This window comes from Chlorocebus sabaeus, chromosome 1, assembly GCF_047675955.1.
Source record: "Chlorocebus sabaeus isolate Y175 chromosome 1, mChlSab1.0.hap1, whole genome shotgun sequence".
In the NCBI taxonomy this organism is placed as follows: domain Eukaryota; kingdom Metazoa; phylum Chordata; class Mammalia; order Primates; family Cercopithecidae; genus Chlorocebus; species Chlorocebus sabaeus.
Window position 1 is genome coordinate 12396350 of NC_132904.1, and position 21631 is coordinate 12417980.

Consider the following 21631-nt stretch of genomic DNA (forward strand, 5'->3'; position numbering starts at 1 on the left):
GCATTATCATCCCCATTTTATAGAAGAGGCAACTGAGGCTCAGGTCAATTCATGTATCCAGCAGGTAAGCAGCAGAGCCAGGATTTGAATGTGTAACCAGTGCACTGCGCTGCTTCCTGAGTGGCCAAGTTCAGATCTACTTACTTGACGAAGCACCTGGCAGATTCCTACCCACCGTGTAACACAGAGGTCATGTCTCAGAACTGTCACGTTTAACTTGCCACAGCTTCTCCAAACAGAGACGTCTATTAAATTTCCAACAGTAAGGCAGTGTGTTCTAGTAGACAGTTCAGGAGCTTTGGAGGCAGACTGAGCTATACTAAATTCTGCTTTTTCGACTCAATAGCTACCTGACCTTGGACAAATTACTTCCTCTCTCTGAGCCCACTTTCTTATGTATAAAATACAGATACCACCACCAGTCTGGAGGAGTGCTGAGGCTTTACTGTGATTATGTAAAGGCTACATCTCTTCCCTTTCCTCCTGAGCCAGGGATACTGAAGGGCAGGCAGGAACCATGAGGTGGCTCTGTAGGAACCCTGGAGCTCAACAATGCTGGAAACATGTATGTGTGTCTTTCCCTTGTGCGGCTCCTATAGTCACCCACCACCTGCTCATCAAATCTGGCCGACCTTCTTCTGGTCAACACCTTAAGATGCACCTGGTCCAGTTTGGGTGACTGATTCTACTGCCTAGATTACAGCTCTGAGGGCAAAACCCCTCCAGGGAGGGCACCACTAGCAACACAGAAGTCACACAGAGCTTTTAAAAACACTTCTAACTAATTCATTCTAATATATTATTTCTTATGTATTATTATTTAGTCAACTAAAATAACTGTGAAGACTGTAGGAATGAGGGGGAAAGTTTTCTATAGTGCTACATGAAAATAAAACCTGTAATTGTGAATTTGTAAAACTCCATAAACATATGACTATGGGTTATATGAAAATAGACAAAGTTAAAATTAATTGTGAGGGCTGGGAAATTGTAAATTTCCTTTTTTCAGTATTCTTTAATAATTCTCTTTCAACTTACAAAGTGTATGTTTTAAAGAAAGCCCAATGATGAAGATGTTGACTCTTAAGCAGCGTGCCTATGCCATTCTTGCCTGTGGCCCTCATTCTGCCTGCTGTGCCTTTGAAGGATTTGGCTCAGGAGGCTGGGATCAGCTTCCCTTCGCAGAAGGAGCCATACCAGGTTGGAAGTGGGGAGTTCCACTTCAACAAAGCCCTGGGCCACTGAGGGCAGGGAGCTGCAGGGAGGGCGGGCGGCTTTCCGTACCGCACGCACAGCTGGCTGCCTCTTTTCTTTGAGTACACTTGGGCTGAGGCAATGAGCAAGCACAATTGCTTTGCCTGCAGCGCCCTCTCGTGGCAGACTTCCTCTAGAGATAGCAGCCAGGCAAGGCCTGCATGCCAGCATTGCTGACAAATCACTTTTGAGGCTCACAGTTGAACAAAAAAGTATGAGAATGAGTCACATTGCACATTTACATGTATGTCCTGGGAAAGGGTTGTGTCCATCACTTGAGGCAGGACCAATGGTCTGGGGTGGGGCAGCTGGGCATCTAAAGAGAAGCTGGAAGCCAAGGCTAACGTCCATCATAAGTAGTTACCATCCGCAGACTGAACCCCTATGCCAGGCTGTGCAGCACAGCTCAACGTGGCTTTTCAAAGAGGTATTCGAGATCTGGGGCACGCAGTCTCTGCTCTTTGTTTTTGTTTTTAGCAAAGTCTCTCAGCAGGGCCATGACTTCATTTTCAAATATTTCTGGGGCAGGTTTAGCTTCTGCAAGAGAAGAGTGGGCAGAAAAAATTATGCCATAATCAGTCAATGCTCAGGTATGAGAACCTTAAAACTTGAAACATTGGCCAAAAACCACAGATGGATATATAGACTGTCTCCATCCTTCTTCTAAATATACACGATGTTAGCCTATACCAGGGGGTGGCAAACTGTGGGAGCCTATATTTGCAAGTCGTTTTATTGGAACAGCTGCTCCCAATGGTTTACATATTATCCATGCTGCTTTTGTGTTATGACAGCAGAATTGGGTACTTGCAACAGAGACCATATGACTACAAGTAAAATATTTACTATCTGATCCTTTATGAACAAGTTTGCTGACCCCTGGCCCGCACAATCTTGGCTGTACTATCTTGCTTTGCATTTGTCAATTCCATTGTTCCCCAGACATTGTGTTTTCCCTTGCAATGTATACATTTCTTGAAACAAAACCTCCTTCTCCTTTGTCAATCAGTTAGAGGTCCTCAGTTTTAAGAGACAGAAACTAACAACTCTAGTAAACATAAGCAAAAAGGAATTTATTGGAAGGATATTAGAGGCACACAGAACTGTCATGGGCCTAAAGAACCAGATTTCAGTGAACGGGCAACAAAGATACTGAGTCAGAAGAATGAGAAGGTCAGCCTCGGTCTACGGCAGCAGGTCTGGCAGTGCACTGCTCCCTCTGACCTTTCTCTACACCCTCGGGACACTTATTTAAGATGCCAATTACAAGCAAAGCCTCCCACTTTGCTTTTTTGCTTTCCAAAGCCAAAGCCGAGGAAATGTGCTCCAGAATTACCCTTCCACCAACTCTAGGTATGATGCCAGGAGAGAGAATTCCTCAAAACCAAGTCAGATTCTCCCTTATTCGGCACAGGGCCTGGCATCTAGTGAGGGCTCTGTTTTCATGTGACAATCAAAATAAGATCAAAGAGGTTTTGGCTTCCTCCAAGAATGCAGAAAGTTGGAAAGAATATCACACTCACTGTAACAACAAAAAAAGCCACATAAACTACAAATATCATGACTCTTCTCAAAGATATCAGAGAGCTGAGGTCATAGGGTAACCCAACAGATGAAACCTAAGGAAAAAGAGGCCCCTCAAAGGAGAAACGAGAGCCGTGTACTTGCTCACCTGTGGCAGGCACAGGAATAAGAGACACTGGACATCATACAAATGGGTAAAAGAAATTCAGCTAAAAAAAATTTTTTTTTTTGGCCGGGCGCGGTGGCTCAAGTCTGTAATCCCAGCACTTTGGGAGGCCGAGATGGGCGGATCACGAGGTCAGGAGATCGAGACCATCCTGGCTAACACGGTGAAACCCCGTCTCTACTAAAAAATACAAAAAAAAAAAAAAAAACTAGCCGGGTGAAGTGGCAGGCACCTGTAGTCCCAGCTACTCGGGAGGCTGAGGCAGGAGAATGGCATAAACCCGGGAGGCGGAGCTTGCAGTGAGCTGAGATCCGGCCACTGCACTCCAGCCTGGGCGACAAAGCGAGACTCTGTCTCAAAAAAAAAAAAAAAAAAAAAAAAAAAAAAAAAAATTTTTTTTTAAATTAATACAGACAGGGCCAGCCTTATGTTGCCCAGGGTAGACTGCAGTAGCTAGTCAGAGGTGCAGTTCCACTACTGATCAGCACAGGAATTCTGATCTGTTCCACTTCTAGCGTGGGCTGGTTCACCCCTCCTTAGGGAATCGGGTGGTCACCTGCTTCTGAGATGTCAACATATTGATGCCAAGCTTATTACAGCAGACACCTGACTGGTATAGTGCACTGCAGCCCAGAACTCCTGGGCTCTAGCAATCCTGCTGCCTCAGCCTCCAGGGCAGCCGGGACTGCAGGCCTGTGCCACTAAAATTTGCAATGAATTGTTAAAAGCCAAGTGGAGGCTGGGCATGGTGGCTCATGCCTGTAATCCCAGCACTTTGGGAAGCCAAGGCGGGTGGATCACAAGGTCAGGAGATCGAGACCATCCTGGCTAACACGGTGAAACTCCGTCTCTACTAAAAATACAAAAAATTAGCCGGGCGTAGTGGCGGGCGCCTGTAGTCCCAGCTACTCGGGAGGCTGAGGCAGGAGAATGGCGTGAACCTGGGAGGTGGAGCTTGCAGTGAGCTGAGATCGTGCCACTGCACTCCAGTCTGGGAGACACAGCGAGACTCTGTCTCAAAAAAAAAGCCAAGTGTGGGATAGCATGAGTGTATAAAACCACAGATACAGGTTGGGCACAGTGGCTCACACCTGTAATCCCAGCACTTTGGGAGGCTGAGGCGGGTGGATCACCTGATGTCAGGAGTTCGAGACCAGCCTGGCCAACATGGTGAAACCCGTCTCTACTGAAAATAACAAAAATTAGCCAGGTGTGGTGGCGGGCGCCTGTAATCCCAGCTACTCGGGAGGCTAAGGCAGGAGAACTGCTTGAACCCAGGAGGCAGAGGTTGCAGTGAGCCAAGATTGTGCCACTGCACTCTAGCCTGGGCTACAAGAGTGAAACTCCATCTCAAAAAAATAAATAAATAAAAATAAAAATAAAACCCCAGACAAATGGAATATGCACCCACTCACAGGTTCTTCTCACAAAGGTGTGCTCTTGACAAAGACTGGGTAGAAAGCAGGAGGCTAGAAAGAACCTCCCTCATTGATAAAGACCAGGAGGAGGGGAAAAGCCAATGCGGCCAAAAAAATGCACATCCCAGTGCTTTGGGAACCCAAGGCAGAACTGCTTGAGGCCAGGAGTTTGAGACCAGCTTGAGCAACACAGTGAGACCCCATTTCTACAAAAACAAACAAACAAAAATAGCTGGGTGTGGTGGCATGCACTTTTAGTCCTACCTACTTGGGAAGCTGAAGCAGGAGGATTATGTGAGCCGAGCTCGAAGCTGCAGTGAGCTAAGATTGCACCACTGTACTCTAGCTTTGGCAACAGAACGAGACCCCGTCTCAGGAAAAAAAAAAAAAAAAAGCATAAAGCCCAGCCTGGACTCTTTTCCTCTACCCCTATGGGAGAGGCACTATCACTGAGAAATCCCAGCTCCAAGACCCAGGACCACATGGGCCACTTGGGACTAAGGCTAGACCAGGAAAACAGAGAGTGCCATCCCAATCTCTCCTCTCCTGAACCAAGCATCAAGTGGAAAGCAACAGGAAGGCTGCTGCACTGGGGGATGATAAGAACACAGACAGAGATTCCCTCTGAGACACAGAAATGCAAGGAAGGCTGAGAGCTGAAGGTAGAATAGGGTTTCTCTTAAGAAACCCTTGGTCGGGCGCGGTGGCTCATGCCTGTACTCCCAGCACTTTAGGAGGCCGAGGCGGGCGGATCACAAGGTCAGGAGATCGAGACCATCCTGGCTAACACGGTGAAACCCCGTCTCTACTAAAAATACAAAAAATTAGCCAGGGGTGGTGGTAGGCACCTGTAGACCCAGCTACTCGGGCGACTGAGGCAGGAGAATGGCGTGAACCCAGGAGGTGGAGCTTGCAGTGAGCCGAGATCACGCCACTGCACTCCAGCCTGGGTGACAGCGAGACTCCGTCTCAAAAAAAAAGAAAAAAAAAAAAAAAGAAGAAACCCTTTGGAGGCCGTGCACGGTGGCTCACGCCTATAACCCCAGCACTTTGGGAGGCCCAGGAGGGCGGATCATGAGGTCAGGAGATCGAGACCATCCTGGCTAACACGGTGAAACCCCATCTCTACAAAAAATTAGCCAGGCGTGGTGGCACGCACCTGTAATCCCAGCTACTCAGGAGGCTGAGGCAGGAGAATTGCTTCAACCCGGGAGGTGGAGGTTGCAGGGAGCCAAGATGGCTGGGCGACAGAGCCAGCTTCCACCCTAAGCACATGTTAACTAACACTAGACACTGGTAATGCAATGAAGGTAACCAAAGCAAAAACAAAACCCAAGCTGAGCTTACCTCCCAACTCACTGACTTGATCCCCATACTAACAGTAAAGCAGAAGCACCCCGATTGTAAGCATAAATACATACCTCAGTCTTTACTGTCTTACCCCAATGTCTAATAATCAACACAAAATTACTAGAGACACATACACGAAAGAAGGAAAAACAACACACTGTCAAGGGACAAAGAAATCAACAGAAGCAGATTGAGGGATGACCCAGATGTTAGAACTATCAGACAGGGAATTTAAAATGACTATGACTAATATTAAAGGCACCCATGGAAAAAGCAGACAAAATGTATGAACAGATGAGAAATTCTAGCAGAGTTAGAAACTCCAAAAGTCAAACAGAAATGCTAAAAATAAATACAGTAGCAGATATGCAGAATGATTTCAACAGGCTCATCATGAGATTTGGCATCATCAAGGAAAGAATTAGTGGAAGATAAGTCAAGAGATATTATCTAATACAAATTACCCACACTGATATACAAAGAGAAAAAAAAATGAAAAAACACAAAACAGAGAACCCAAAAGCTGTTGGCAGACTGAGCACAGTGGCTCACGCCTGTAACCCCAACACTTTAAGGGGCTGAGGTGGATGGATCACTTGAGGCCAGGCGTACAAGACCAGCCTGGCCAACATGGTGAAACCTGTCTCTACTAAAAATACAAAAAAATTAGCTAGGCATGGTGGCACGTGCCTGTGGTCCCAGTTGCTCAGGAGGCTGAGGTATGAGAATCACTTGGACCCAGGAGGCAGAGGTTGCAGTGAGCCAAGATCACGCCACTGCACTCCAGCCTGGGTGACACAGCAAGACTGTCTCAAAAAACCAAAAAACCAAAACAACCCCCACAAAAGCTGTTGGACAATATTAAACCATTTAACTAAGTATAACTAGAATCCTAGAAGGAAAAGAGGGAGAAAACAAAGCAGAAGAAATATCTGAAGGGATAATAGCTAAGAATTTTTCAACAATAATAAAAGATGAAAACACAGATCCAAAATGCCCAGAGAACCCAAAAGCACGATAAATATCAAATACCTATATATACATAAATATCAAATAAATCCTACATATATAATATTGAAATAGCTAGAAACCAAAGACAAAATATTGAAAAGATTCAGAAAAAGAAGATACACACAAAGGAACAAAGATACAGCAGACCTCGTCACAAACTATGGAAATGAGAAAACAGCACATGGTAACACAAGAGGGAATGGCAAATAAGTGGAAGTATGCTGGATAATTCCTGAGCGGGATCTACCAAGGAGGGGTATGCACTTCCACACACTTTTTCCAGGCTGAAATGTGAACAGGACAGCTCCAGCAGCTGTCCTGCATCAAGAAGTAGACAATACATGCTAGGATGAAAGAGCAGCAAGTTGGGGTGACCTGGACCCATGACTTTTTGACGCCCCTCTGTAAGCTCTGGAGTGTGCCTTCCTCTGGACTTCCGTCATGAGAAAGACCATTCTACCTGGTTTACGCCATTATTGTTTTGGATTTTTTTTTACTTATAGCCAAAGTTAATCCTAACTATACACAGTTAGAATTCATTCCTCATAAAGGCAGTGTCTGAATGAAACTTTTTTTTTGAGACATAGTCTCACTCTGTTGCCCAGGATGGAGTGCAGTGGTGCAATCTCAGTTCACTGCAATCTCTGTCTCCCAGGCTCAAACGATTCTCTTGCCTCAGCCTTCCAAATAGCTGAGATTGCAGGTGCCCGCCACCTTCCTCGGCTAATTTTTGTATTTTTTGTAGAGATGAGGTTTCCCTGTGTTGGCCAGGCTGGTCTCAAGCTCCTAACCTCAAGTGATCCATCCGCCTCAGCCTCCCAAAGTGCTCAGATTAGAGGCATGAGCCACCGCGCCCGGCCAGAATGAAACTATTGAGGAGCTCCGGCTATGCAGACTTAGTTGTCTGATTCCATTCCATTCCCAGCATGGTTCTTCTTCAACCTTTGACATTGTGAGCGTCACATACCCTTCCACTAAACTCCTTTTTGCTTAAGTGAGACAGACAAGTTTCTACTCTGTCTTGCAAATAAAGAACCTTAACTGTTAAAACAAATTTTATACACTTAACAAAAATCTGAACAGTGTTTGGGTTGAGTGTCTACTTCATGAATCAAAGAAAAAAATTATAGGCCAGGCACGGTGGCTCATGCCTGTAATCCCAGCACTTTGGGAGGCCAAGGCGGGTGGATCACCTGAGGTCAGGAGTTCGAGACCAGCCTGACCAACACAGAGATATCCCGTCTCTACTAAAAATACAAAATTACCCAGGCGTGGTGGCACATGCCTGTAATCGCAGGTACTCAGGAGGCTGAGGCAGGAGAATCGCTTGAACCTGGAAGGTAGAGGTTGCAGTGAGCCAAGATTATGCCATTGCACTCCAGCCTGGGCAACAAGAGTGAAACTCAGTCTCAAAAAAAGAAAAAAAAAGAAAGAAAGAAAGAAAGAAAAAAATTATCTAGGATACAATTCTAGACTCAAATCAGCCTAAACTGTCCTATTTTCACATTATGCTGCTTATCGTGCCCAGTACCTGTGGCCCAGTAGTAAATATCCCAGTCATTACTAGGCTCATTAATCAGGCGGTCATAGAGGTTCAGCTGCTTCTCTGTCATGTGCTGCAGGTGTTCTTTAGCAAAAAGGCTAAAAACAAGAAAGAAAAAAAGAAAAAGAGGTTGAGAAGGCTATGTCTAATAAAAGAGAAGTGACACCAAGAATCCTACTCCCGGGAGTCTCTCTGAACCTACTCTGGCTCAGGAGGCTGCCTGATTTAAAAAAAAAAAAAAAAAAAAAAAAAAGGCTCCTAGTCCCATACCTAAGAAGAATGCAGTTTTCCAACATTCCCCTCTTTCTGCTCTCATAGAGCAGGCGGGCTCTTTTGGTTTCTATGGATTCATCAGTTCTCTCCTGCCATGGAGGCAAAGGGATTTCAATCATATCCTTTTGGGAATCTGTTGGGCTGTCACCTCTGTAGAAGCGTCTGAATGATGTCACGCTGAGCAAAGGAGACAACAGACTGTGCCTTGACAGAGGAAGCATCTGAAAAGAACAAACCACAAACATCTTTACAGTAATGACAACTATCATCACTATCATTTACTCAATGCTTACTAGGTGCTGAATGCATTCAATCACATTTAGTCATGAGGAAATTATGCTGCTGGCCAGGCACAGCGGCGCATACCTATAATCCCAGCACTTTGGGATGTTGACGCAAGCATGATTACTTGAGTTCAGGAGTTCGAGACCAGCCTGGGCAACATAGTAAGACCCTGTCTCTACAAAAAATACAAAAATTAGTCACAGTGGGGTAGTCCCACCACGATGCCTGTAGTCCCAGCTACTCAGGAGGCTGAAGTGGGAAGACCATCTGAGCCCTGGAAGGTCAAAGCTGCAGTGAGCTGTGATCGTACTACTGCATGCCAGCCTGGGCAACAGACCCTATCCCCCCGAAAAAAGAAAAGAAATTATGCTGATATTGTCCCCACTTTACAGCCAAGGAAAGAGAGGCTCAGGAAGGTTCAAAAACTCACCCCAAATCATCCAAATAGTAACTGCAATTAGAATTAAAACGCAGTCCTAACTGCAAATGTGTCCTTAACCAGTTCCTTTCCAGAAACTATGCCGGCAGAAATAATTTTTCCTTCCTTTGCACTCCCTTAAAATTCTTACCGTATGGTTTATACTCTACTCACTCACCTGTGTCAAATCCTGAGCACACAGAGACAGCATGATCCCTAATCCCCCAAAGGCTCCCAATCCAGAGAAGTGGATAAACTATCAAGATATGATGTCAAGGTGGTGACCTCAGCAAGAGGTGAAGATGGTGGAGTAGGAAACCCCAGATCCTCCTCCCCTGATGGAGACACTGAGCCAACAGCAACAAACAAACCAATTCCCTATGAGAAATCCAGAAACCAGTAAGAGGCTCCCGCTTCCCAGGTGAGCACAAAACCAGTTGCATCAAAGCCAGCAGAACAATTTGTAGCACTCATATGCCAGTCTCTCCCCTCCCTGCCCAAGCATGATCATGAGATAACCCCCAGCTCCTAGCTTCTACCTGAGATGGAAAGAGAAGACTGAAAAGTATGTATAATGTTCGGCCCTTTGGGGGGATCAGGTTTCTGTTTTGTTTGAATCTAAGTACTGACAGAAAAGGGCAGCAGGTTGAGGGAGAACAAAGAACCATGGAGAACAAAGGTGACAGTTTAGACTGGCAAGCACTCACTCCCTCACCACTCATCCTTGGCTCAGTGCAGAACAAGCAGGAGAAAACTCCCACCTCCCAGCTTCTCCCTAGGGAGGGAAAGAGGTGCAGTGTGCATCCAACATTCTAGCTTTTCAGGGGCTCCCTGGAGAACTGGTTTCTGTCTCTAAGCACTTGAAAGGATCTAGCACACTCTAAATGCCTGGTGGCTTGCTGCTGATCCAGAGCTTCCCTGAAACCGCAGAGAAAGGCCAATACAGCCCGGTGGCCTCTCCCAGGGTTAGGGGGAGTGTGCATCTAACATTCTGACTTTTTTTTTTTTTTTTTTGAGATTGAGTTTCGCTCTTGTTGCCCAGGCTGGAGTGCAACGGCGTGATCTCAGCTCACCACAACCTCCGCCTCCCAGGATCAAGCGATTCTCCTGCCTCAGCCTCCCGAGTAGCTGGGATTACAGGCATGCCCCACCACGGCCGGCTAATTTTGTATTTTTAGTAGAGACAGGGTTTCTCCATGTTGGTCAGGATGGTCTCGAACTCCTGACCTCAGGTGATCCACCCACCTTGGCCTCCCAAAGTGCTGAGATTACACGCGCGAGCCACCACACCCTTGTAACATTCTGTCTTTTGGAGAAGCTACCAGAGGGACTGGTTTCTGTCTTGCCCAGCTTGGGGCACTGATGGGACATGGCATACTCTAAAAGTCTGGAGGCCACTGAAGAAGACAGCTGGGAGACTTGCAGCAGCTCCAGAGAAACTGCAGTATCACAGGCAGACACTAGAGGGAGCAAGAAATTACGAGCTCCTGCAAAAGGAAACCGGCAAGTCCCTCTCATTGGGAATTTACATACACAAGTCCAGAAAAGACACATCCTCAGGAAAGGATTGAGAGGCCCTCAGAATCTCTATCCATGCTGACTGGTGAAGGCCAATCACCAGTACAAAGACCAGGAGAGACAGATGATTTTTCAAATGTAGAAATCACCAGTACAAGTTACCAAGTACATGAATAAAGAGGGAAACATGGTCCAATTAAACGAATGAAATAAATCTCCAGAAACGAACCTTAAAGAAACAGAAGTATATGAATCACCTGATAAAGAATTCAAACTAGTCATAATAAAGATGTTCAATGAGCTTTGGAAAGTGATGCTTGAACAAAATGAGAATACCAATAAAAAGACAGAAAACATTAAAAAATAACCAAATGAAAATTTTGGAGCTGAAGAATACAGTAACTGAATTGAAAAATTCACTAGAGGAGGCCAGGCATGGTGGCTCACGTCTATAATTGTAGCACTTTGGGAGGCTGAGGCTGGAGGATCACTTGAGCTCAGGGGTTCGAGAACCAGCCTGGGCAACACAGTGAGACCCCATCTCTAAAAAATAAAAATATATAAAAATTTGAAAATTAGGCCGGGCGTGGTGGCTGACGCCTGTAATCTCAGCACTTTGAAAGGTCGAGGCGGATGGATCACGAGGTCAGGAGGTGGAGACCATCCCGGCTAATGTGGTGAAACCCCATCTCTAATAAAAAATATAAAAAATTAGCTGGGTGTGGTGGCGGGCGCCTGTAGTCCCAGCTGATAGGGAGGCTGAGGCAGGAGAATGGCGTGAACCTGGGAGGCAGAGCTTGCAGTGAGCCGAGATCGTGCCACTGCACTCCAGCCTGGGCGACACAGCGAGACTGTATCTCAAAAAAATAAAATAAAATAAAATAAAATAAAATAAACACAAAAATTTACTAGAGAAGATCAATAGTAGACCTGATCAAGCAGCAGAGTCAGCAAACTCAAGGACCAGTCATTTGAAATAAGGGTTTTTCCTAAAAAAAAAAAAAAAAATGAGAAAGAGTGAAGAAAGCCTTAGGGACTCCATCAAGGAGATCAATATACACATTATGAGAGTCCTATAGGAGAAAGACAGGGGCGGAAAGCTTATTAGAAGCCATAATTGGCTGGGCTCAGTGGCTAATGCTTGTAATCCCAGCACTTTGGGAGGCTGAGGTGAACGCATCGCCTGAGATCAGGAGTTCTAGACCAGCCTGGCCAACATGGCGAAACCCCGTCTCTACTAAAAATACAAAAAGTAGCCAAGCATGGTGGCGCATGCCTGTAACCCCAGCTACTGGGGAGTCTGAGGCAGGAGGATTGCTTGAACCCAGGAGACAGAGGTTGCAGTGAGCTGAGACTGCGCCTTCGCACTCCAGCCTCGGTGACAGAGTGAGACTCCATCTCAAAAAAAAGACATAATGGCTGAAAACCCCCAAAGTTGGGGAAAGAAGTGGACATCCAGATTCAAGTCCAACAGACCTCAATTGGCACGAACCCAAAGAAGTCCACACTGAGACATATTTTAATCTAACTGTCAAAAGTCAGAAAAAGCTGGGTGCAGTGGCCTGTGCCTGTAGTCCCAGCTACCTGGGAGGCCGAGGTGGGAGGACTGCTTGAACCCAAGAGTTAAATTACAACCTGAGCAACAAAGCAAGACCCTATCTCTTTAAAGTCAGAAAAGAGACACCAGGGATGTGCACGCACAGAGAAATGTGAGGACACAGTGAAAAGGTGGCCATCTGCAAGCCAAAAAGTGAGGCCTCAAAAGAAACCAAACCTGCCAACACCTTGCTCTTGACTTCTAGCCTCCAGGCTAGAAATTTCTATGAGAAAATTAATTTCTGTTTTTCAAACCACACAGGTTATAGCAGCCCCAGTAAACTAACACAGCATGCAATGAAAATTCAGATTCCCAAGCCCCACCATAAACATTCTGGATCAGAATCTCTAGGACTGGGCCTTGATGAATGAATTTTTAACAGCCCTCTAAGAGATTCTGATGCAGACTGAAGGCAGGGATTCCTACTTTCTGTACTAAAATAACATGGTTGAGTAATTTCTACAGAAATAAATGTGGATGGGGAGGACTATAATCATCAGTACAAGGTAATTATTCTAATAATTGGGATGTCTTATTATTTTAGTCAAATTTCACCCTTTTTTTCCTGTTAGTATCAAGGCAGCATTCCATACAAGAAACAATAATGGTTGTCACATAGTTCCAGGGAATTGTGTGACACTGTTACGAGTTGCGTTAAAGAAATTATCACCGGAAATTTCTATTGGAATATATTTGTCTTTGCAGGCAGGAATAGCTCTCTAATTATAAAAAATAGCTGGGCGCAGTGGCTCACGCCTGTAATCCCAGCACTTTGGGAGACTGAGGCGGGCAGATCACTTGAGGTCAAGAGTTCAAGACCAGCCTGGCCAACACAGTGAAACCCAATCTCTACTAAAACACAAACATTAGCCAGGCATGGTGTCCTGTAGTCCCAGCTACTCAGGAGGCTAAGGCAGAAGAATCACTTGAACCCGGGAGGCATAGGTTGCAATGAGCTGAGATCGGGCCACTGTACTCCAGTTTGGGCAACAGAACGAGACTCCATTTCAAACAACAACAACAACAACAACAACAACAACAACAACAACAAAATGCAGCCGAGATAGAGCAACAATAACAACAACAAAATCCCCAAAACTCTAAGAATAAAGGTTTCTAAGACATTAAAAAAAATTTATGAAAAATAATTGTATGCTTCTCTGGCTCATGTTTTATATCCTGTCAGTTAAAGACAGTTATCTTTCCAAAAAAAAACTGTCAAAAGTCAAAGACAAATTTTGGAAGCAGCAAGAGAAAAAGCAACTTACCACATATGAGAAGGCCTCCAAAAGACTATCAGATTTCTCAACAGAAACCTTGCTGGCTGGGAGTGGGATAATATAATTCAAGATGCTGAAAGAAAAGAATTGCCAACCCGATATACTATATCTGGCAAAGCTGTCCTTTAAAAACGTTGGAGAAATAAAGACTTCACCAGATAAAAGCTAGGGAGTTCATCACCACTAGACCTGCCTTACAAGAAATGCTAAAAGAAGTCCTCCAAGTAGAAAAGGAAAGACACTAGACAACAAAAGAAAATCACGGCCTATAATCCCAGCACTTTGGCAGGTCAAGGCAGGCGGATCATGAGGTCAGGCGTTAGAGACCAGCTTGGCCAACATGGCGAAACTCTGTCTCTACTAAAAATATGAAAATTAGCCGGCTGTGGTGGCACACGACTGTAATCCCAGCTACTCGGGAGGCTGAGGCAGGAGAACTGCTTGAACCCGGGAGACAGAGGTTGCAGTGGGCTGAGATCATGCCACTGCACTCCAACCTGGGTGACAAGGCGAGACTTTGTCTCAAAAAAAAAAAAGAAAGAAAGAAAACATAAAGCTCACTGGTAATGGTAAATATATAGACAAATACAGGGCTGGATGTGGTGACTCACACCTACACTCCCAGCACTTTTGAAGGCCGAGGCAGGAGGATCACGAATTCAAGAGATAGAGACCATCCTGGCCAACATGGTGAAATCCCATCTCTACTAAAAATACAAAAATTAGCTGGGCCTGGCGGCACGCACCTACACTCCCAGCTACCCAGGAGGCTGAGGCAGGAGAATCGCTTGAACCCAGGAGGTGGAGGTTGCAGTGAGCCAACATCGTGCCACTGCACTCCAGCCTGGCAACAGAGCAAGACTCCATCTCAAAAAAAAAATATATATATATATATATCTGCGTGTATATATATATATAGACAAGTACAGAATACTATAATACTGTAACTATGGTATGTAAATCACTTTTAATTTTGGTATAGAAATTAAAGACAAAAGCATAAAAATAACTATAAAAATTTGTTAATGGAGACAATATAAAAAGATGTAACTTGTGACACCAATAACATAAAAGGGGTCATAAAAGAGCAGAGTTTTTGTATGCAATGGAAATTAAGTTATCAATCAAAACAGATTGTTATGTTTTACATAAGCCACGTGGTAACCACAAAGAAATACCTGCGTAAGACATACAAGGAAATGAGAAATTCATTTCTCAAACTATGTGACTACAAAAAGAAAAAAAAGTCAATGAAATATAAAGGATGACAAGAGTGGAAAAGAGGAGCAAAAAAGTTGTAAGACAGAGAACAGTTTACAAAATGGCAACAGCAAGCACGGTTGGCCCTCCATATCTGTGGGTTCCACACCTGCAAATTCAACCAACTGCACGCTCAACCAACTGCACGCTCAACCGTGGATCAAAAATATTCAAAAGAAATAACAAATAATACAACAATTAAAAAACAACTGAGATAGAGTATAACAAGTATTTACATAGTCTTGACATTGTTTTCGGTATTATAAGTAATCTAGAAATAATTTAAAGCATATGAAAGGATGTGTGGGGTGGGGGAGACATACCTAATGTAAATGATGAGTTAATAGGTGCAGCACACCAACATGGCACATGTATACACATGTAACAAACCTGCACGTTGTGCACATGTACCCTAGAACATAAAGTATAATTTAAAAAAAAAGGAAAGAAAAAAAAAGAAAGGATATGTGTAGATTATATGCAACTACTATGCCATTTTATATGAGACTGAGCATCTGCAGATTTTGATATCCACAGAGGGTCCTACAATAGTCATCCCATGGATACAAAGGGATAATTGTACTTCCCTATTTTATTTTATTTATTTTTTGAGACAAGGTCTCACTCCTAATGCCTGGGCTGGAGTGCAGTTGCAAAATCACAGCTCAATACAGCCTTGACTTCTCAGACTCACTCCCACCTCAGCCTCTCAAGTAGCTGGGACTACAGGTGTGCACTACCACACCTGTAAATTTTTTTAGTAGAGAAGGGGTTTTGCCATGTTGCCCAGGCTGGTCTCGAACTTCAGGACTCACATGATCCACTCACCTCAGCCACTATTTACTTTAAGTATAAATGGATTAAACTCCAGGCCGGGCACGGAGGCTCACGCCTATAATCCCAGCACTTTGTGAGGCCAAGGTGGGCAGATCACGAGGTCCGGAGATCGAAACCATCCCGGCTAACACGGTGAAACCCAGTCTCTACTAAAAATACAAAAAATTAGCTGGGCATGGTGGCGGGCACCTGTAGTTCCAGCTACTCGGGAGGCTGAGGCAGGAGAATGGCATGAACCCGGGAGGCAGAGCTTGCAGTGAGCTGAGATCACGCCACTGCACTCCAACCCGTGCAACAGAGCGAGACTCTGTCTCAAAAATTTAATAATAATAATAAAATAAAATAAACTCCCCAATCAAAAGACATGAAATGGCTGAATGAATTTCTAAAAAAAGATTCAACTATATGCTGTACAAGAGACATTTTATTAAAACCTGGAAATCAATGGCAAAAGAAAAGCTGGAAAATTCATAAATATGTGGAAATTAAACAACACACTCCTGAATAATCAATGAGTCAAAGAAGACATCAAAAGGAAAATTAGAAAATATCTTGAGACACGCCGGGAATGGTGGCTCACGCCAGTAATCCCAGAACTTTTTGGAAAGCTGAGGCGGGAGGATCACTTGAGGCTAGGAGTTTGAGACCAGCCTGAGCAACATAGTGAGACCCTGTCTCTCCAAAAAAAAAAAAAGAAAAAAGAAAAACGAAGGAAAACAACAAAAAACAAACAAAAAGGAAACATCCTGAGACAAACTACAACCCAACATATACAAAATTGTGAGATGCCACAAAAGCAGTACTAAGAAGGAAGTTTATAGTGTAAACGCCTACATCAAAAAAGAATAAAGATCAAGTCCCTCGGTCTATAGAAAAAAAAAAAAGAACAAAGATAAGGATGGGGGTAGGAGGGGAAGATAGAGGCAAAGTTCGTTACTTTGTAACAGCAGGATAGGAAAAAATAAGTTCCAGTGCTCTATTACATATTAGAGTGACTACAGCTAGTAACACTGTACTGTGTATGTTGAGATGGCTAGAAAAAGATCTTGAAAAGTTATCACCACAAAGAAATGATAAAGATTTGCGGTGATGGACATGCTAACTACTGATGATTTGATTATACAATGTACACATGTATTAAAACATTACACTCTACCCCCTTAAATACGTACAATTATTATATGTCCGTTATAAACAAAACAAAGAGCTCAAGATACTATGTGAAACCACGAAAGGCATTAAAGACTAAAGAACGGGGAGAAGGGGCGTCCAGAGGAAGTTGGGCTAACCCCGCCTGCGACGTAGGTGAGAGGTGAATTGAGTCTTGGACGATGACTTATCGTTTAAGCAGTTATTTCCAGACCGGCACACAGTAGGCTCACCAAAGAATGGAAGCGACCTTTATTTCCTGAGCTGCAGAATCGGCCTCTCCCTGGGCCTGCCCTTGCCCTAGGCTATCAGGCAGACGAACGCTCCCCAAGATAGAGACCACAGAAGAAGACAAAGCGCAATCCGCGCTGCCGCCCGCCCCGGACGCTAGAACGTTCTCTCTCCTCACCCGCGATGAAATCGAGAACACTGTGGACACCGCCATTTTCCCCACCTGCACCGGAAACCGGCTGCCCGGGCACTTCCGGGAACTCCTAGCCTCACGGCCAGCCGACTACGGCAGCCACGGAGGACCTGAGGCGGAAGGTGCGTCCTTGCGTATGCCGGAAGTGGCGGTGCGTGTGACGCCGGCGGCGGGGGGGCGGGACCTGGGGCGGAGAGCGGTTCGCGCGCTTCGGGCCTAGTCCGGACTCGCCGCTGCCGCCGCCATATTCCCGGTAACGGGGGCGCGCGGCCGGGGGCAGGTTGGGCCGGAAGAGGGGTCCGGGCCAGCGCTGAGGCGGGGAGGGGGTCGGTTGAGATGGGACGGCCGGAGTCTGCGGGCGGAGGGAGGCGCGGGCCTTTGAGGGAGGGGGCAGAGAGAGCGCCGGGCCGGGTGTGTGGGGAGGGAGCGGGGCGGGCCTAGCTGGGGGCGAAGAGTAGGCCTGGGTGGGGAGCAGAGGCGGCTGGAGTAGCTTGACACCCGGGGGCCCTGGCCGGAGCCGCTTTGGGGCCTAGGCAGGTGCGACGGACAGGGGATGCGGGCTTCGCCGCGGTCTTTCTTCGCAACGCGGTCCTAGGGCCCCTAGGTGCTGAAGGTGGGACTTTTCCGTCGCGCCATAGGCAGCTGCGGCGCCGACGCGGCGCTACCCCGGTCGGGCCCGAGGGTGATGGGCAGCGACCCCCGGCGGCCTGGGAGAGCGGGGGGCGGCGCGAGGCCGGGGGCGGGGCGGAGCGGGTGGGGCCGAGCTCGGGCCGCTAGGATGCTGCGTCTCTGGAGATGGGAGGTTAGCAACCATTGCCCTCCTCCCAGGCCAGGACCCTCATGCCTTCTAATTCTTGCATTTTCCCGAATCCCGCAGTGGCATCTTCCTTACTTTGTCCATCCTCCGGGCTCGCGATCTTCCTTCCGGAGCCATGTCAGAAGGAGTGGACTTGATTGATATATATGCCGACGAGGAGTTCAACCAGGTGAGGGGTCATCAGGAGCTTTGGGATTTTCCTTGATCATCTGAGGAATCATTTTCAGCAAACTGGCAGTGGTTTCAAGCTGTACCAGTTCTAGGCTTGAACACGCGTCTATCCGGTCTAAAATTTTTCCCCTGCAGAAACTTTAAAGACTACACTCCATTCCTCTTTATGTTAATTTGAAGCTCCAGGCTTAATTTTAAAGGCTTTGATTTAAGAGCAAATAAAAAGCAGGTGTAATAGAATGGTGAATCAACCTGTGGAATTTACTCCCCAGGAAGCCAAAGTTGGATGTCAGACTAACCACACTTAAAAATCAAAAGTACATTTGCTACAGTATTCATGAGGACAGTGTTGATACCTGTTCCTTTACATTCTCAGCCTGCAACTGGAGAAGTATAGTCCCCTCCACCGAAACAGTGCAAAGACAGAGTAGAAAAGATAACTTTAACATTTAGTTTCAACTCCATTCCAATTAAGTTTTACTTGCTTTTATAAGTAGTTTGACTCCAGTCATGAGAAGTCCACAGGCATTTTGGTATAATAAATTGTATTGATTAACTTTAGTCTTTCTAGAGGGAATAAAAGGGTAAAGACGTTAGACACACCATTTAGATGACAGATACAGACTCATGCACAGACCCTCAGTTGGATTTGTTTTTATTGTACCAGGGAACATTATACAGAAATTTATCTAGAGCTGGGCACGGTGACTCTTGACTGTAATCTCAGCTGCTCCAGAGGCTGAGATGGGAAGATTGCTTAAGGCCAGGAGGTCAATACCAGCCAAGGCAACATAACAAGATCCAGTCTCTACAAAAATGTAAAAAAAAAAAAAAAAACACAACCAGATGTGGTGGCCTGTGCCTGTAGTCCCATCTGCTCTGGAGAGTGAGGCAAGAGGTACTCCCTGAGCCCAGGAGTGCAAGGCTGTAGTGAGCCATGATTGGGCTGCTGCACGCTATCCTGGGCAACAGAGCAAGATCCTCCTGACTCTTAAAAACACAAGAAAAATTCAAAGGAATAATCTTCCATGCAGTTCAGTTTTTCCGTTTTGAGGTCAGTTCTCAAGAATGTTCCAAAGTTTCTATTGAAAACTTACTAATACGTTGCTTGGGTTATTTTCAGCACCATTCTACATAAGTTAAGCTGGCCCTTCCCATTTGCATCTTCCAATGGGTACACATAAGGACCTGGTAAGAGCAAGTAATGAATGGGCTAGAAAAGGAATGTTCCCTGGTTGGACCCTGACTTTGATAGAAGGCAACAGAAGAGGCGGATACATGCCATTTATTTTTCACTTGGCATAAGTTTACATTGAAGTCTATTTTTTGATGCATTATGGATTTGTAACGTGGAAATTATAAACCATACACAAAAATAGAATAATACATTGTACCCATTATACAGCTTCACCAATTATACATTTTAATGGCAGGTTTCTTGTCTCTGCTCTGGTTAACTATGGTCCTTTAAATATAGCTGCTGGTTGTCTTAAATACATGAATTTTCCTCTTTTTTTTTTTTCTTTTTTCTTGAGACGGAGTCTCTCTGTCACCCAGCCTGGAGTACAGTGGCGCGATCTCGGCTCACTGCAACCTCTGCCTCCGAGATTCAAGCGATTCTCCTGCCTCAGCCTCCTGAGTAGCTGGGACTACAGGCGTGGGCCACCACGCCTGGCTAATTTTCATATTTTTGATCAAGATGGGGTTTCACCATGTTGGCCAGGTTGGTCTCGAATGCCTGACCTCATGATCTGCCCGCCTTGGCCTCCCAAAGTGCTGGGATTACAGGCGTGAGCCACTGTGCACAGCAAAAAAAAATTTTAATTTTAAATAAATCGAATAGTTACGGATAAAAAAGTTCCAGATGTTAATTTAGTTACAAAATCATTGTTTTCCATATTCACTTGAATCAGGCTTTTACTACCTTAAAAAAAAAAAAAAAAAAAAAGTCTTGCTGTGTTGCCTAGGCTGGTCTCTCAACTCCTGAGCTTAAGTGATTCTCCCACTTCAGCCTCCCAAACTGTTGGGATTACAGGTGTGAGCCACTCTGCCCAGTTCAGACTTTTTGCAGATTATGTTTTTCCCCCACTAAGATAACAAGAGCGCTCCTTAGTTCTTCTCTTTTTTTTTCTCTTTGAGACAGAGTCTTTCTTTGTCACCAGGCTGGAGTGCAGTGGCACCATCTTGGCTCACTGCAACCTCCGTTTCCCGGGTTCAAGTGATTCTCCTGTCTCAGCCTCCTGAGTAGCTGGAACTACAGGTGCACGCTGCCATGTCCAGCTAATTTTTGTATTTTTAGTAGAGAGCTTCATGTTGGCCAGGATGGTCTCAATCTCTTGACCTTATGATCCGCCCACCTCGGCCTCCCAAAGTGCTGGGATTACAGGTGTGAGCCATCACACCCAGCCGCCTTCTCTGTTATTAATGAAAAGTTTTTCCCCTTCTAATTTCTTATCTGTGGATTGATAATGGTGCCATTCATTTCATTTTGAGAAATAGGCAGAATCCATTGTCCAGTGGTACTGCTTTGTTAGAGTAGAAGTTATTGACCTCGACAGTTTGTTCTCTGGTCTCCTCTGTTAAAAAGGACTTTTTTACAGGTCTAAGACAGGCTAAAGATAGTATGTGGATTTTAATAGATGTATATATACAACAGGCAATATTTGACACGGGGCAAGCTGAAGAAAGTGTGAATTTTGAATATCTTACGTTTTGTGGAAGGTGATGGGATGAGTGCTTCCCCCACACACACATGCAAATTAGTTATTTTTGACAAAGTTAGCGTTAGTGTCATCTGGAACCTACAGAAATTATTTAAAAAAACAAACAAACTTTGGCTACAATTGTTAGAAGCTGGCTTAGTCTGAAGGCACCCAGTACAAATTGTGTTTTAGAATGTTTTAAGAATGTTACCGATTTCGCCCCAGACTGGCCTATGCACAGGAAGCCTTTCATGTGCACTTTGCTCCCCAAGGAATATTAATATTTTTCCTAGATGGAACCCTATGGTGCTTATTCCCAGATCTCTTAGAGCATTTACTGTAAAAGCCTTTTTTGCCAGAGCTACTTTATTCCTGTAACATAGGGAGTCCTGGGATTCACACTGGCTCTCTTGGACCAGGGAGAACTCTGGAAAGGTGACTGAGATCAGTTGCTCTGCTGGGAGTTTTGGCTTCTCATATTGAGACAGGCTTTGCACAGTGTGCCCAGTTCTCTTCCTTACGTCCATCAATAAGTATTTATTTATTGAGCTACTTGTGTTTGCTAAGCACTGTGCCAGGACTAGTGAAGTAAAAGGAAAAAAAAGGGTCCCTGTACTCAAAACAGAGTCCACTC

At 45.2% G+C, this 21631-nt stretch overlaps 2 protein-coding genes across 12 annotated transcripts in view; one reads left to right on the forward strand and one right to left on the reverse strand.

The window, feature by feature from the left end:
* Positions 1-995: 995 nt before the first annotated feature.
* SDHAF2 (succinate dehydrogenase complex assembly factor 2) lies at positions 996-17418 on the reverse strand. Of its 3 annotated transcripts, XM_073015713.1 has the most exons (5): positions 17293-17336; positions 8906-8999; positions 8537-8760; positions 8255-8364; positions 996-1791 (listed from the first exon to the last, which is right to left on the reverse strand). In XM_073015713.1, the coding sequence occupies exons 3-5, from the start codon at positions 8758-8760 to the stop codon at positions 1661-1663; spliced, it is 465 nt and encodes a 154-aa protein (XP_072871814.1). In that variant the 5' UTR covers positions 8906-8999; positions 17293-17336; the 3' UTR covers positions 996-1660. The 3 variants fall into 3 exon arrangements, with proteins under 3 accessions (XP_072871814.1, XP_007994382.1, XP_007994383.1); XM_007996191.3 differs by lacking the exon at positions 8906-8999 and having other exon boundaries at positions 17293-17418; XM_007996192.3 differs by lacking the exon at positions 8906-8999 and having other exon boundaries at positions 17117-17344.
* Positions 17419-17465: 47 nt separating this feature from the next.
* CPSF7 (cleavage and polyadenylation specific factor 7) overlaps positions 17466-21631 on the forward strand; it is a 28505-nt gene continuing 24339 nt past the window's right edge. For 2 of the 9 annotated variants that reach the window (XR_005240591.2, XM_007996138.3), the window contains exons 1-2: positions 17466-17560; positions 18185-18293. Coding sequence is in view for 6 of the 9 variants with exons in the window: in XM_007996138.3 (XP_007994329.1) it covers positions 18240-18293 (54 nt within the window). In the remaining 3 variants the exon portion in view is untranslated. Of the gene's footprint in view, positions 17634-17825; positions 17845-17901; positions 17921-18184; positions 18294-21631 lie in introns of those variants that run through there. The other 7 variants (XR_012093026.1, XM_007996163.3, XM_037999237.2 and 4 more) reach the window with 6 other exon arrangements.